This window comes from Astatotilapia calliptera, chromosome 8 (assembly GCF_900246225.1).
Source record: "Astatotilapia calliptera chromosome 8, fAstCal1.2, whole genome shotgun sequence".
Lineage (NCBI taxonomy): Eukaryota > Metazoa > Chordata > Actinopteri > Cichliformes > Cichlidae > Astatotilapia > Astatotilapia calliptera.
Window position 1 is genome coordinate 6,733,980 of NC_039309.1, and position 13,866 is coordinate 6,747,845.

At 38.7% G+C, this 13,866-nt stretch overlaps 1 protein-coding gene across 1 annotated transcript in view; it reads left to right on the forward strand.

The window, feature by feature from the left end:
* Positions 1-3,053: 3,053 nt before the first annotated feature.
* arhgap27 (Rho GTPase activating protein 27) overlaps positions 3,054-13,866 on the forward strand; it is a 28,188-nt gene continuing 17,375 nt past the window's right edge. Inside the window, exon 1 of the mRNA XM_026178185.1 lies at positions 3,054-3,860. Within this exon, the coding sequence (XP_026033970.1) occupies positions 3,096-3,860 (765 nt within the window). The 5' untranslated portion in view covers positions 3,054-3,095. The remainder of the gene's footprint in view (positions 3,861-13,866) is intronic.

Sequence of the window (13,866 nt, forward strand, 5' to 3'; positions counted from 1 at the left end):
AAATAAATAAGTAAGGAAATCATCATTTGGACTTAGATGTGTATTTTATTTAACCTAAAATTCCAGCAGAGGGCGTACTTGGTTTTAAAGATATACACATGAAGCTACAACTACACACATAACTACCCTGCTTTTCTAAAGTATTGTCTTATGGTCCTATTGGTAACATACTCTATTAAGTTTAAAAGATTTCATTTTTGCATTCCCATCACATACATAAAACATTAAACTATCTTTGTTATTTTCAATAAGAAAAGAGTTAAACTGTCCTTAAAACTCTATGTTTACCACGTTTATTTATTCACAGTGTTTGCAAAATATTATGGCAGACTGAGTCAGCACTTGGTCGGACAATCCCATTGGCTTTTTGTGAGCAATTTTCTGTGAAAACAAAGCACATTTAAAGAAAACACTGGGAAGTGTGGTTAAAGTCAGACTTCCCATTTCTCGTGGCTTTTGTGCTGTAATGCCTCACCATTTGCTTCTTTCGGTGCATTCGCAGAGGCACACAGAACAGGAAATAAGAGGGAGGCAAACGAGCAGAAATGATACATGTAAGCAGCAGGTTGAGCTCCGGCTGTTTAGATACTTAGGTGCCGCTTCAAGGCTGCGAGACTGAAAAACTACTGTCGGGGAATGCTGGGAGGCAGAGATGAGGCAAGTAAACCAATTTTAACTTATAAAGTGTGAAATTCAAGGGTTAGGTTTGATTTTATTGTTGAATGTTGAACTTTAAAATATGCCAGAAGACAAAATATGAGAATTTTACCCATGTTGGTTAACTTTTTCCCCCCATTATTTATAATTTTGCATTTTTATGTGCCTTGAGTGTATGTATGATTTGGCATTATGGAGTTTCTTTTAAAAAGCAGTGTATAAGGATTTTAACAATACGGCTAGCACTATTAGCAATACGACTGTCTTTTGTGGTTTTATTTTGTTTTTAGTATGACTAAATTTGTTGTTTAAAATGTGCTTCAGAAGATAATAAAAAGCAGTAAACATTCAGAGTCCTCCGTAGCAAAAACATAGCCTTTAACAGGCAAACTGAGATTGCTGAGTGACGTCTGCCTGACGCTGAGACGAGGACGGTGCAGGCTTCCTGTTTTGTGGCTAAGCAATTACTCAGTCTGCTGCTCAAGCTCAAGTTTAGGTTGAAGTTGCTCTGCAGCAAATGGAAAGCAACTTCCATTTCCTGTCTAATTCTGCGCACACACATAGAGGCTTTTATCTCTGCCAGCCTTTTGCTCATTACTCTAAACTGGAACTGCATTAGCCTTTCTGGTAAATCAGTATTAACATAATAATGTCAAACACTAACCATGAATGGATTATTGGACAGGCAGACATGGGTCCAAGTGCTTTGAGTGCTCGATGAAAGAAGAAAAAGAATATAGATGTTACAGCTATGTAGCATTATTTTTATCAGGTCTTAAAATTAGAGAAATACAACCTCAGATGAACAACAATGCACCCATATCACATTATTTATTAAAAACGAATCCAAAATGAGGAAAAATATGGAAAACTACATAGACTTAATAGCTTTTGAATGCTTTTCTGTATCACTCTGTCTTTCACATCATTGTGGTGAAAATTTGGCCCACTTTCTGTTTATACACAGCCCTCCCGTTATTGCATCTTAATCAGTTTGAGGTCTGCTCTTTGACTAGACCATTGGAATGTTTTCGCGTTTTCAGCCATTCTGTTGAGTAAATTTGCTGCTGTGCTTGGGAGCGTTGATCTGTTGCATGACCCAGTTTCAGACAAGCTTTATCTATCGGACAGATGGCCTCACATCTGACTCTAGAATACTTTGGTGTACAGAGGAGTTCTTGGGTGACTCAGTGACTGTGAGGTGCCCAAGCCCAAATCCTCATCCATCTACCTCCGTGCTTGACAGTTATGAGATGTTTGTGCCCATTTATTTGGTTTTCCCAAACATGATGCTATGCACAATAGCTAAACATCTCCGCTTTGGTCTCATCTGTCCAAAGGACATTTTACCTAATGTCATATTGTTTGGTCAGATGTAACTTTTCAAATCTAAGCCACGTTGCTGTGTTCTTTTTTAGAGACAAGAGGCTTTCTTCAGGCAACCCTTCCAAACAAGGCATACTTGTTCAGTCTTTTTCTAATTGTACTGTCATGAACTTTAATATTTAAGCCCTTAAAGCCGGACATTTGAATTCATTCCCAGAAAATTCGAATTGGAGAGTTTATTGAACTATCTGACAAATTTGATTAAAAAATTTCTTGAAATTTAATTTCCATATATGGCTTTCAATTTGTTTGTTCTTTTCTTTTCTTTTCCTTTTTTAAATGTCTTAGAATTTGATTGAGGAAGTATTTTAAGAGAATAAAGGACTCTAATGATGTAGAAGTCTCAAAAGCGCACAAAGATTGGTTTGTATCAAATATGTTACACTAGGTGTTAAGGGGATTGAATCTTTTCCACTTGTGAGTAATCTCTCTTACTGTAGAATGGTGTTGTTTGGAAATGGCTGTATAACCCTTCACAGACTTGGCAGGAAGTCCTAAGAGTGTGTCTAATTTTTTTACGCACTGCAGCTGCATTTTGTGACTGTTTGTCAGATAAACAATGACACAGCGTAGGTGTCATGTGTTGTTGTGCATCTGATGTTGTATTTCCCCAAGAAATACAACATCATCACCATGATTCTAAGCAGTAGTTCATTTCCTTTTTACCAATTGTGTTGGGTTGTCAGAGCAAAAAAGCCCACAACCAACACACACTAAGCACTTAAGTGTTATGAAGACATGCAAAAAATAGTCTCCTCTCTCTCTATGTATATACACATATCTATCTATCTGTGTCTCTCTCTATATATATGTATGTGTATATATATATACATATATATATATATATATATATATATATAGTGTGTGTGTGTGTGGGGGGGGGGCAATTTGAGAGATTTTTCACACAATCTTGTGAAATGGGATCACGAAACAAAAACAAGCAATGAACTCTGAACACTTTTTGACACCCACCCTAACATCACATTTCCTCTATTTCCAGTTTCAAAATGTTCCCTGTGCGTCCACATTAACTGGGAGTTGATGCCCTGCACATGAGCATGGAGCACGTGTCAGTGAAGTTTGAGTACGAGTACACAGCGAAAGATGGTCGCCGAGTGTCCATAAAGCCAAACGAAAGTTACATCCTGGTCTCCAAGACTAATGATCACTGGTGGCACGTTCGCAAAGACCAGCACACCAAGCCCTTTTATATTCCTGCACAGTATGTGGAGGAGCTCTCGGCCACCGTTGGAGACCATCTTCGTCCTAATAAGCTGAATTCAGCTCAGGGTCTGACTGTTAGTAAGCCAGTGGATATGACCAACGTAAAGCCACGTAAAGGGACAACAAAGAGTCGTCCATCATCTCAGGATGTTCCAAAAGAGACCTACCGCTTCTCCACTTTTGGTTTCGGTGACGACTTACCAGAGGTGAAGACAGATGTACAGACTAACAGCACCTTTGTACACACTCTGAATAATGTAAAAACGCACAACTCGGCACCTCCAAAGGCTGAAAGCACCCAAGTGTATGCAAAACCTCATCTGGTGCCAAAAGTCATAAAAGAAAAAAAAGAGTCAAAAATCTCACTGCAGGATGATACTGCAGAGCAGACCTCTGCACATGATGAGGATATGGATTTCCCTTTGCCCCCACCACCCACATATGACACCATACCAGAGCTAATCGTCACAGAATTTGACACTTTTCCCGAGCCTCCGCCTCCTCTAGTTTCACTCGACACGCATCCCCCAGAGAGGCAAAGTGTCAAACAAACTGCAGAAAAAAATTCCATACAAGTACCTCCTACGGAGCAGGTAAGACCCACATACTTTTTTTAATGCTTCATTCATTCTGTATCACCTCAATTGATGAACACGGGGGTTTTCTGCCACAAGAGGGTGCAATTTTGTCATGTAAGGTATCGCAGCTATGCTTACACATTACAGTGCTTTAAAAAGCTTTAACCCCCACTGCAGGTTTGACTGTGTTATTGTTTAGCACTGCATCAATGCACGTTTAAAGCCACAAAAAATGTGCCTTGAAAATGCTTGTATTCATGTTTTTATGCAACAAACACGACGAACTAGACTTAGTTTAGAAGTTTCACTTTATGCAGCATAAGAGGAGGTTATCACTTATGAAACATGTGCAATGAAGCGCTGCTTTATTTTCAGAGAGAACATAACAAAAACACTGGGAACTTCTGCTGCATGTTGGGGATCCCAGGTGAAGCCTCGGCCCATCTGTGGCTCTAACTATTTCACTTCCTGCTCTTAGGAGAACTGAGAAGAGAACTGACTAGCATTTAAACATCAGTTTCAACATCTCAAACTCTCAGACTAGTAAACTTGAACTCCCATAGAAAGATTTATCCAGTTATCTCTTCTCTGTCCACTATAAACAGTAGAAAAGCAAGTGTGCTGAGAAACACACTGTGTGACATTACGTATTATTCAGATATATATATATATATATATATATATATATATATATATATATATATTTTTTAATATATATATATTTTTTAATATATATATATATATATATTTTTTAATATATATATATATATATATATATATATATATATATTTTATATATATATATATATTTTTTTTAATATATATATATATATATAAGTAAAAGACCCAAAACAAAAATAAAGAAGCACAGTTCTGTTGATGTTATTGATCATACAGTATTTGCAGACTGTTATTAAACCTGCAAACATGTACATATCTCAGTATTTATTATCCTTAACATATTGTCTTGTCTTTTTATTCTAGAGCATCTAAAACTGTAATCTTAACTGATTTTTATAAAATACATGGCAAAATCCAGATTTAAATGGCCTGCTCCTTAAATAGAAAACCTATGAGCCGAGCAGACCCATTGTTTGGGAAATCCCACGGGACACGGGCAGAAATAGGATCGTGTGGAGGCTTGAATTGAGTTAAGAAAGGTGAGGCTTACATGCTGCACCCCAAAAAAGCCTACAGGCAACGACAGGCAACATGACTTAACATATTATTATATTACTGTTATTATATCTTTCAAAAGCTGTGAAAATACCTGAACTGGAACTAGTAACTGTAAAACCACTGAACTTACTAGCGTTAAGGATTCAACTAAAAACAGTGAAGGTACCTAAGTACTGTTGGGAACACAAAAAAAATCAAAGAGAAGAATGTGTTGTACAAAAAAGGGCCCCATTATACTAGTAATACCTTAGTAGTACTATTAATGCATATGTATCCATTCTAACCAGAAATGGGAGAACTTATTTTTAGGAGCCAACCTTCATTAAAGCCTAAACTGTATTTAAAAGATGGACGTGGACTCCTGCCACCACTGCCTTCTACATCTCCATATTCATATGGTGGTGAAATGTCAGTTACAGGGTAACCATGATCTTTTAGCTAACAGGTTTCACAATGCATAAAACGCTCATCATGTTGTATTCAGTAAAACTTTAAACTAGCAAATGACATCATAAACTGATCAGAACGTTTTTGAGGCCATAGATCCCGAGAGCTGAGGGCTATTTGAGAAATAAAAAACATCTGTTGTAAGAAGTACTAAAGGGTTAGCTCTCTTTTTTAATCTAGCTAAATCACTATGGTAACCTACCTGTAACAGGTAAGGCTCAGAGCATGTTTTAAGTGCTATAGAGATTTTGTGCCGAAGGAATACAATTATTTTACATATCGTTAGCTTCATAGCATAAGTGCCTAAGTCATTTGACTTAGTCAAATGACTTAGGCACTTATGCTATGAAGCTAACGATATGTAACCTGTTACAACAACACAGGATTGTTTTGTTTTTAGGTTTTGTCGAGCCAGCTAATGCAGAGAAAGCTAAGCTATGCTGAACTAGTTTCGTAGTACAGCTCCCTAATGGTCATCAAAAAGAATGTGGGTTCAAAGTGCTTCAACATGGGTTGTATCCAGCTTTTATATACAGTCTATGTTTGAAAGCTGCCGCCTACATTACCCATAATGCTCTGAGGAGCGAGCTTCAGCGATCACTTCTTTCTAAGTCTACATCCCAGGTTTTATATGCGCTTTTTAATTGTGCTGTCCCGTGCCCCACCTGCTGACTCAAGGGACATCCCTTGCGGCAGTTTGCGTGCGGCTCTTTCTGAAGCTACAAAACACTCTCATATCAAATTCACGCCTAGTCCCAACCAAGATCAACAGAGATTCACGTGTAATATTATTGAACGTGTTCCTGGTTAACCTGAGCACTGAATGGTTGGATTTGCTTAGATATAAGATCCCACCATTTATTGGTGTTGACACTAGTGAAGGAAGGACTTAGAATACCGTTTCGGTTGATTGCGGTGTGTCAGAGCCAGCTCATCAGCATATGAATGCCCGGTCTTTCCCTTCATGCCATTTCAATGGCTGAAAAAAAAAGAGGTGTTCCTTGAATACTTCGGTAAAAGCTGATTCAAGACCTCAGTTTTACTCAGCGAAAGTTTCTGAGGGTGCGGGATCACTTTTATCAGGTGCGTATGGTTCACCTTTGTATTAAACAGATGTGGTTAAACTTCGGGAGGAGCTGGAGGTTTGCAGTGGATGAAACGGCTTTGCAGTGCAGCTGAAGGAGGGGCTGTTTTTAGCTCTGGGACTTGAAAAATACAGTCTGTGGCTGTGATGACACTCCAGAACAGGTTACAAACAGGTTGTGTCAGCTGGTTGACCTTTCCTGGGGAGAGGAAGGAGTTAAAGCGAAAATCTGCCAGCCACTCCCAAAACCTCCAGCTGCTACCTGGTTTCCCAGCACCGGTTACGATCCGGGGAATTGTGATCATATGCGCACGGCAGGGAAACGATGAAACACACGGCAACATTTAACCTTATGTTCCTGTCGGATGTAGTTTGGTGACTTGAAACTTTTGCTTCAGGTAAGTTTCACGACACTTCCCGTCGTCTTTTGCACCTGTTGCAAGGAATACGTGACGTCAGACAGCACTGGGGTTTATGAAGGAGAAGGTGTGTTTGATTGGGTTTCTGCTCAGTTTCTACCAAATGTGTGTGGCACTTTGAGTCATGTAATGTCTACAGCCTCTCCCACTATACCCAGTGATTTGGTGTGCATTACGCTGTAATTACCAGCACAGTTTGTTGCTTCAGTGGGAGATTTTTACCACCTCCCAGAAATGATTTTTGCGAAGCGGTGCAGTTGAATTCCTGCATTTTAAACCATAATTTGTCCTTCTCGTCTCCTCTGTGTAAACATGAATGAACCCCCCACACACTTGTAACGGGACTGTAGACGTGCCAGGACCCCTCAAGTGCATTAATTCTTACCCCACAATGGAGGGCCATCTCCATGGTGATGCGAGGGGGTCTGGCCTGACTCCCAACAAGCAGGGCTTTGGAGCTTTTAATGCCAGCCCTGCCATGCAGTTGGCGTGTGTGTGCATATGTAATGTGCAGAACTTGCAATTAGCCCAAAATGTAGGTCACTTAATGTGGTAGGGAGTTTGGGCTGTTCTGGGCTTTCAGATGGGAAGTTAAGTTTGTCGAGTGAAGCTCAGGTTGTGAAACTATTGTTGTAGAATGCAAACTTTAATTCAGGTCTGATGTTTATGGCCAGTATGACTCATAAATACCTAACTTGTGTCAATTGGCTCTTTTATCATCCAGAAGTACAAGGTTCAATTATTGATGTCTGGCAGCAAAAGTAAACGTGTCTCATAATCCACATCACAGATAGCACTGGAGCCTTTGATATATATACATGTGTATTGGCATTTTAAAAGTAATGCCTCACCCTGCACCTTTTAAGACTAATAATTCCTGGTGCTCTGTGAAACAACATCAGATGCCAAGAAACTGCTCCAACAGGTAGTGTGAGTGTCCTGTCAGGCATTTCTGTGCACAGCACATGTGTACATCAGGCAGAACGGGTGCTTTTAGCTTCCTGGTCAGGCAAGTCCTTTCATTTTCACCACATTTTAGTTTTGGTGAAAATAAGTATGCATATTATGATGTGTTTTGACAGAGTTAGTTTTTTTTATAGTTTAAGGTTTAACAACTTGTTCAGCATGTAAGTGTGAGACAAGAACTAAATATATACCGTGACCTCAGAGAGTCAGACTTAGATCCAGTTTATGCCTGTCATGTTTTACCAATACATTTCTCACATTCAATATTTTACACTGTTGGCAAATAAAACTGCTCTTGCGAAGGTAATTTGGTTTGACTTGGTTCTTAAGTCATAATTTAGGTATTAAACATATAGTTATCTGTAAAAAAAAAAGGACATATTTTGTAATTTTATGTGGAAATATGAGATTACATAAAGAGATATGTAATCTCAGCCTGTTCAGCCAGGTACAGCCTTGAGAAACAAGTGATATTTTTGTACAGATGTCAAAGCATGTGTACAAAATCAGCCCCTCTTCACTGTACAGTTGACTATACAGTAGGTTCACCATTCTGTAGTGATGTCCATATGTACAGCTACACCCTATTCAGTGCATTTACAGTATCTCACCATGCCTTAAGTTCTGACTCCCAAGTAGGCACACTGTTACAAACAGGTTAGTGAAGTCCTCTAATGAAACATTCAGTGTTTTGATGGTTTAAACATCGTAAACATTACAACAATAAAATCATTGTTGTGATGTTATTCAGTAAGACCATAAACTATAAGGTCATTATTACAGTGTTTTCTGTGGTCACAGAGCATGGGAGCTGAGGGCCCCCATAGAGTTCTGTGGAACTGGAAGTGTTGTTACAACTACATGAATGAGCCCCTACTAGTCATTAAACATGCAAGTTTAAGGCCCTTCCCTATTCGCAACACTTTTCAGATTTTGAGACATACAGTAGATGTAAAATAAATCTATAACAGGAAATAGGAAATTTGCCAGTAGTGTCCATCCAGTAATGAGCGTGCTATGTACTCTTTTAAATAAAACTCCCAAAGTAGGACACTGGGATTAGTGAATGAGTGAATCGTTTTGGACATAACCACAATCAGAAGCGTTTTTGAGGATTTCATAAATATATTCTTGACATTTGTTGTTAAACATTAAATTTCTGAGCATTTCTCTCCCAGGTCTTGGATGCTAAGCTCTGTAACTTTATTGTAACCTTTTTAAATTATTATTACTATTTTCTTAGTGCAGCTGCTCATTTAGTTTACAAATGCAAAATAATGTAAAACTACTCTAAAGGAAGCTTCAGTTGGTCTTTATCAAGGGATGTATTAGTCATATGCTCAGGAATGTCTTTTGTGCAATTATTATTTTTAAAATGCTTTCTTAGTTTTGTTATGATGTGCTTGCTTACAGTAATCCTGCCTTTTTTTTCCTATTTGTTAAGAACTAAGAAAAAGTTCCCAGAATCAAAAGCTGCAAGTGAAGTCCCGAATTTTATTTTTATTTCCAGTGTGTTTGCACGCAAACTGTTGATATTTACTTTCACCTGTAAAAAATGTCAAGGTGGTATTTTTGCAAAACACCAAGGTTTCCATTTCACTTGGCTGGTTTATAGTTTCCCCAGAGAGCATTACTTCGACTGGTACTTAAATCCTCCCTCACTCCTACACAGAAAACACTTCACCTACAAAGTGTGAGTGGGAGAAATCTGAAATCAACAAACAGCATCAGCGGGTTTTTCACATCGGCATGCAAAGCTGGCCTGGAGAGCATAGATAAGAATGTGATAAGCTGATGGATTCCACATTGGGCATTTATGGAGTCTTCCAGGATTCTGGACCAATGATGAGTGTGATGTAAGAGCGAGTGGAGCCAGACCGATTCAATAGCTCAACTGTGTGCTTGTGGCGTGATTTGGGCCCCAATTTGGTTCTCCATTGTTTGATTGGATGAGCGCTAATGTGGTTAAGTAATCAAGCAGATTGCTGCTTCATGCATAGCTGAGGGCATAGAGTTGTCTGCTCTGCACTGAAGGGTTTTCTCCTTGAATAACGCTCAAAAACATTATCAAAAAGGAGCCATTTACTTGGCATCTTAGACAAAACAATACAACAGATGCCCTCCAGATATTCTCCATTACAGCTGGAAACGTATCTCAAAATCTGACACAACACTATCATTATTTCTGTGATTAGATGGATTTGACTAGCAAACTATCTTACTGAGGCACTTAAAGATGCACTTAGGTGCCTTCTTAATCCCGTAAAAGTTTTTTATATTGCCATTGTGTAAACATAAATGAAAGAATTTAGGCCTTCTCCAATGTCTTTATTTCTACCAGTGTGTAGGCCGATTTTATGTGAGGAGTTCGGGTTGAGCTTGCAGTGAAAATCCAAAGGATAACACTTTTTTCCCAAAAGCTTCTCTCCTTCCATACAGCACCAAACAGGTTCATAGCTAGCGTTTGTAATGAAAATGTGCCCTAAGTACACTGATAGCAATAAAAGATTGGCTTCCAGCACAATAGAAATTCCATGAATGATACAAACAAACGCTGATATGAATTTCCATGGGGCCACGCTTCAGTAAAATTAATGTTAAGATGAGCTAGACTTTTTGTTCATGGAGGGAAAACTGTTCAGAACTGATCATGGGCTAATCATAGCTTGTGCTAGCTTGTTAGCTAGCTTGTTGGCTATAGTAAATGTAGCAAAACATCCTAACTGGTTAAGTTCAGCTGATTAATCCAAATACCTGGGGTTAGTCGGGCTTGTATGTTGTTTTTTTGCAATTGGTAAAAGCTTTGTCATGCTCAAGTCAGTGTTATTTCAAATAGTCATTCGTACATTATATACACTGGGCTCCCAGTTGCTGTACAAAATATATGCAACATTTTAAGCTTATAGTCCATCTGTAGTGTAGTTGTGTACATTTATCTTACTAGTAAAAGATCCCCAGTTTGATCCAGAGAGGAGACACAAATTCTTTTGGGGTTGTGTCTGTGGCAGTATTGATAGCTACCCGGTATGACAACTCCTTTTGAATAAGGGAGCCACTGAAAGTAGCTCTTATGAAGCATATAGTGCAAAAGAATAAGCAGGACAAGCTTTTGTATACCTTATCACCCATATGTTCACTAAAATGTCAGCTAATATTATGCAGGTGGTTTTATGCACATTACAAATAGAAGATTTCATGCAGGGGAATCGTGTGGCCCACGAGTTCATTCTGGCCTGCTGCATGATAAATGTGAAAACTGTATTGAAGTCATTAATAATTCAGCTTTTTTTTGTTCAATAAACCTAAGTACAGAAGTAGACATCTGTCGAAAGTTAAATGCATTTCTGCGTCTCGACAAGTTGTGTGAATATAAAGTGTTATTTTCTTTAGTTATTTTGTTATTGATATATTAAGTTTCAGTTCTCTCAGGCTGTCCTTCACTTTTTTATATAAATAGTTGCAAATAGTTGATAGTTCATTAAAAATAAAAGCTTTCACACTAACTTAAAATTTCAGTTACATTTCAGAAAAACCTCATGTGAAGAGCCACACCTGCCACCTAACTTTATTGGTGTACATATAGCCCACTAACTAATACACCTGACACTCCTGCATTAATGAAAATGCTTTTTGGATGTTCTTTGCAGCACTGTCTTCTGCCGTATACCCTGTAACCTGCAAGAATTTAAATTTCAACAATATAAAAAGAGAAGTTACACTCAAACCTTATTCAGGATAAAGCCAAATTCCAAATCTTCCATAAAACATACCCACACTCTCTGAAGCCCAGCTGGCTATGTTGTCCCATGCAGGAGGAAGTGTTGACTGAACAATTCAATTGAACAGAAACTAGACTTCCTGTTTCAAGCATCCACCCACATGTAGTCTGTAGATTTAGCAACACTCATCAGACAAACCTGTGAAAAAGCAGCTTTTCCATTTCCTTTTCTGGGAAATGTTTGACCTACTAGCAGGTTTCAGCCATTAATAAAGTGTAGGCACTAGTGGCACTTAGGTGTAGGCATTAGTGTACACTTTACACACTATATGGAAGCTGCTGGTTCTACATAAGAAAACCAAGAGATTTTAAAAGCTCTACCGTTTCAAAACATCTTACTTTTCCTCTGTTGTGAATATAACATGTTTCCTTCCAAAAAGTTTGTTTCCATTGCTGTAATTTCCTTTTTTATCTTATGGGTACTCAGTCAGGAAGTAGGTTGCAGTGACCTGCAGAGTTTCTGCTGCTCCCTCTATCTTACAGTTCCCTCTGTCTTGTTTTCACTGTGTGTTTCTGCTTTGGGCTGCTGGCAGACGGTTACCCTCTACCCCCCTATCCTGTGCACAGGAATTCATGCATAGGCGTGCACAAACACACACACAGTCTGACGTGCACGCACGTCTCACCCAGTCCTTACACAGTCCCTTCCTGCTGCTGTTGTCACACAGCTCACAGTTCTCCTTTCAGTCTGGGTGCAACTGTCACAGCTGCAGTGTGAGGAGGATGTAAGCGTGTGCTTCTTGGTGTGCACTCACCTCTATCCCAGCACAAGCGGACCAAATGTAGTCGCACGGTTAAGTCGCTAGTTTTTGGTGTCTTTTGGATGGATGGCTCCTTTAAATAGTACAACATAAAGATGGTGGAGATGCAGTCCAGGTTTTGGCCAGGTCACCGGTCCAAGCGGGGCATGGCCCTGCCGGTGCCTTCTAAGGTAGGTGATCATTATTTAAGAAGCTTATAATGAAAAGCTCAGTTTTATTCATTGGTTTGTTTTTGTATCCTTATAAACTTGATAAATGATGTGCTTCCTGTTTTCTCTAACGTGATCACATCGCCCCTGCACTTATTTTGTTTCCTGTACCAAGTAAGGTGACGTACATGGCGTACTAACTGTGCCATGTTGGTTTTTAATGTTAGTTTGGACCCAAACTTTGTTTGTTAGTTCGGTTCCTGTGTTAGAGTGATGTTGGTATCAGTCTCAAAGATGTAAATTTTCATCTCACATGTGACTGATAGTCTCGGTCTTTATGGGTTGACGTTTGAATCGTCAGTTTTGTTTGTACAACAACTTGATAGAGCTAAAATTAGCCTTTAATTTTTCAGTACATTTTTTGGACACACAGTCACGTAACTAAAGTTGACATTGTCGCCAGGTTCATCCAAACATTTTCCCAAAGCAAAAGCATCAGTTCAGAGAAACGTCCTTACAAATCAAAGATCTGCATTCAAATGTTAACTACAGAACGCACTTAAAGGCTTAAAAGCATTATTGTGTTTAATTTTTTTTTACCTGATTGGTGTTTTTGTGAACAAAAATTAACATTAACAACTCAGACGTCATTGTAAATAGAGTCCACATGGGCTGAAAATAAGTTTTGGTTTTTTTTACTATTTATTTTCATTACTCAGTTTAAGGAATGGCTTGGCTCATTTAAGCTCATTCACGGTTTTGGGTTCTGTTACTATGAGATTTGTAGTATTTGTAATGTTGTAAGACTTTGTAAGATGGTGATAATACAACAATACAAGTCAGGCTGTTTTATGTAAAGTTTAGTTTTTATTTTACTGCCATTTTACTAAAATGTTTTCACCCACCCACCTAGCTTTAGTGTTTCCTTTTTAGTGAACTGTATTAACACTGGTAGTAAGTACACCATAATTCCACCTACACGAGTGACTGATATAACTATGCTCAGATGTTGTTATTGTATTACTGTATATGCGTATGCACAGTTTTGCTTCGATCACGTGCAGTTAAGTTTTAGTGTTTTCTCCAAAGGATAGGGACCTTCCAGCATAGCTATTTCAGAGATCAATGATGCAGCTCTTTCATTTCCTCTGTGTCTGTCTGTACAGTTGTGTTGTTCAGGATCAATGTGTTTTGGGGTCAGCTGTCTGGTTGTCCTCATCGCTTGCCTCATAGTTATA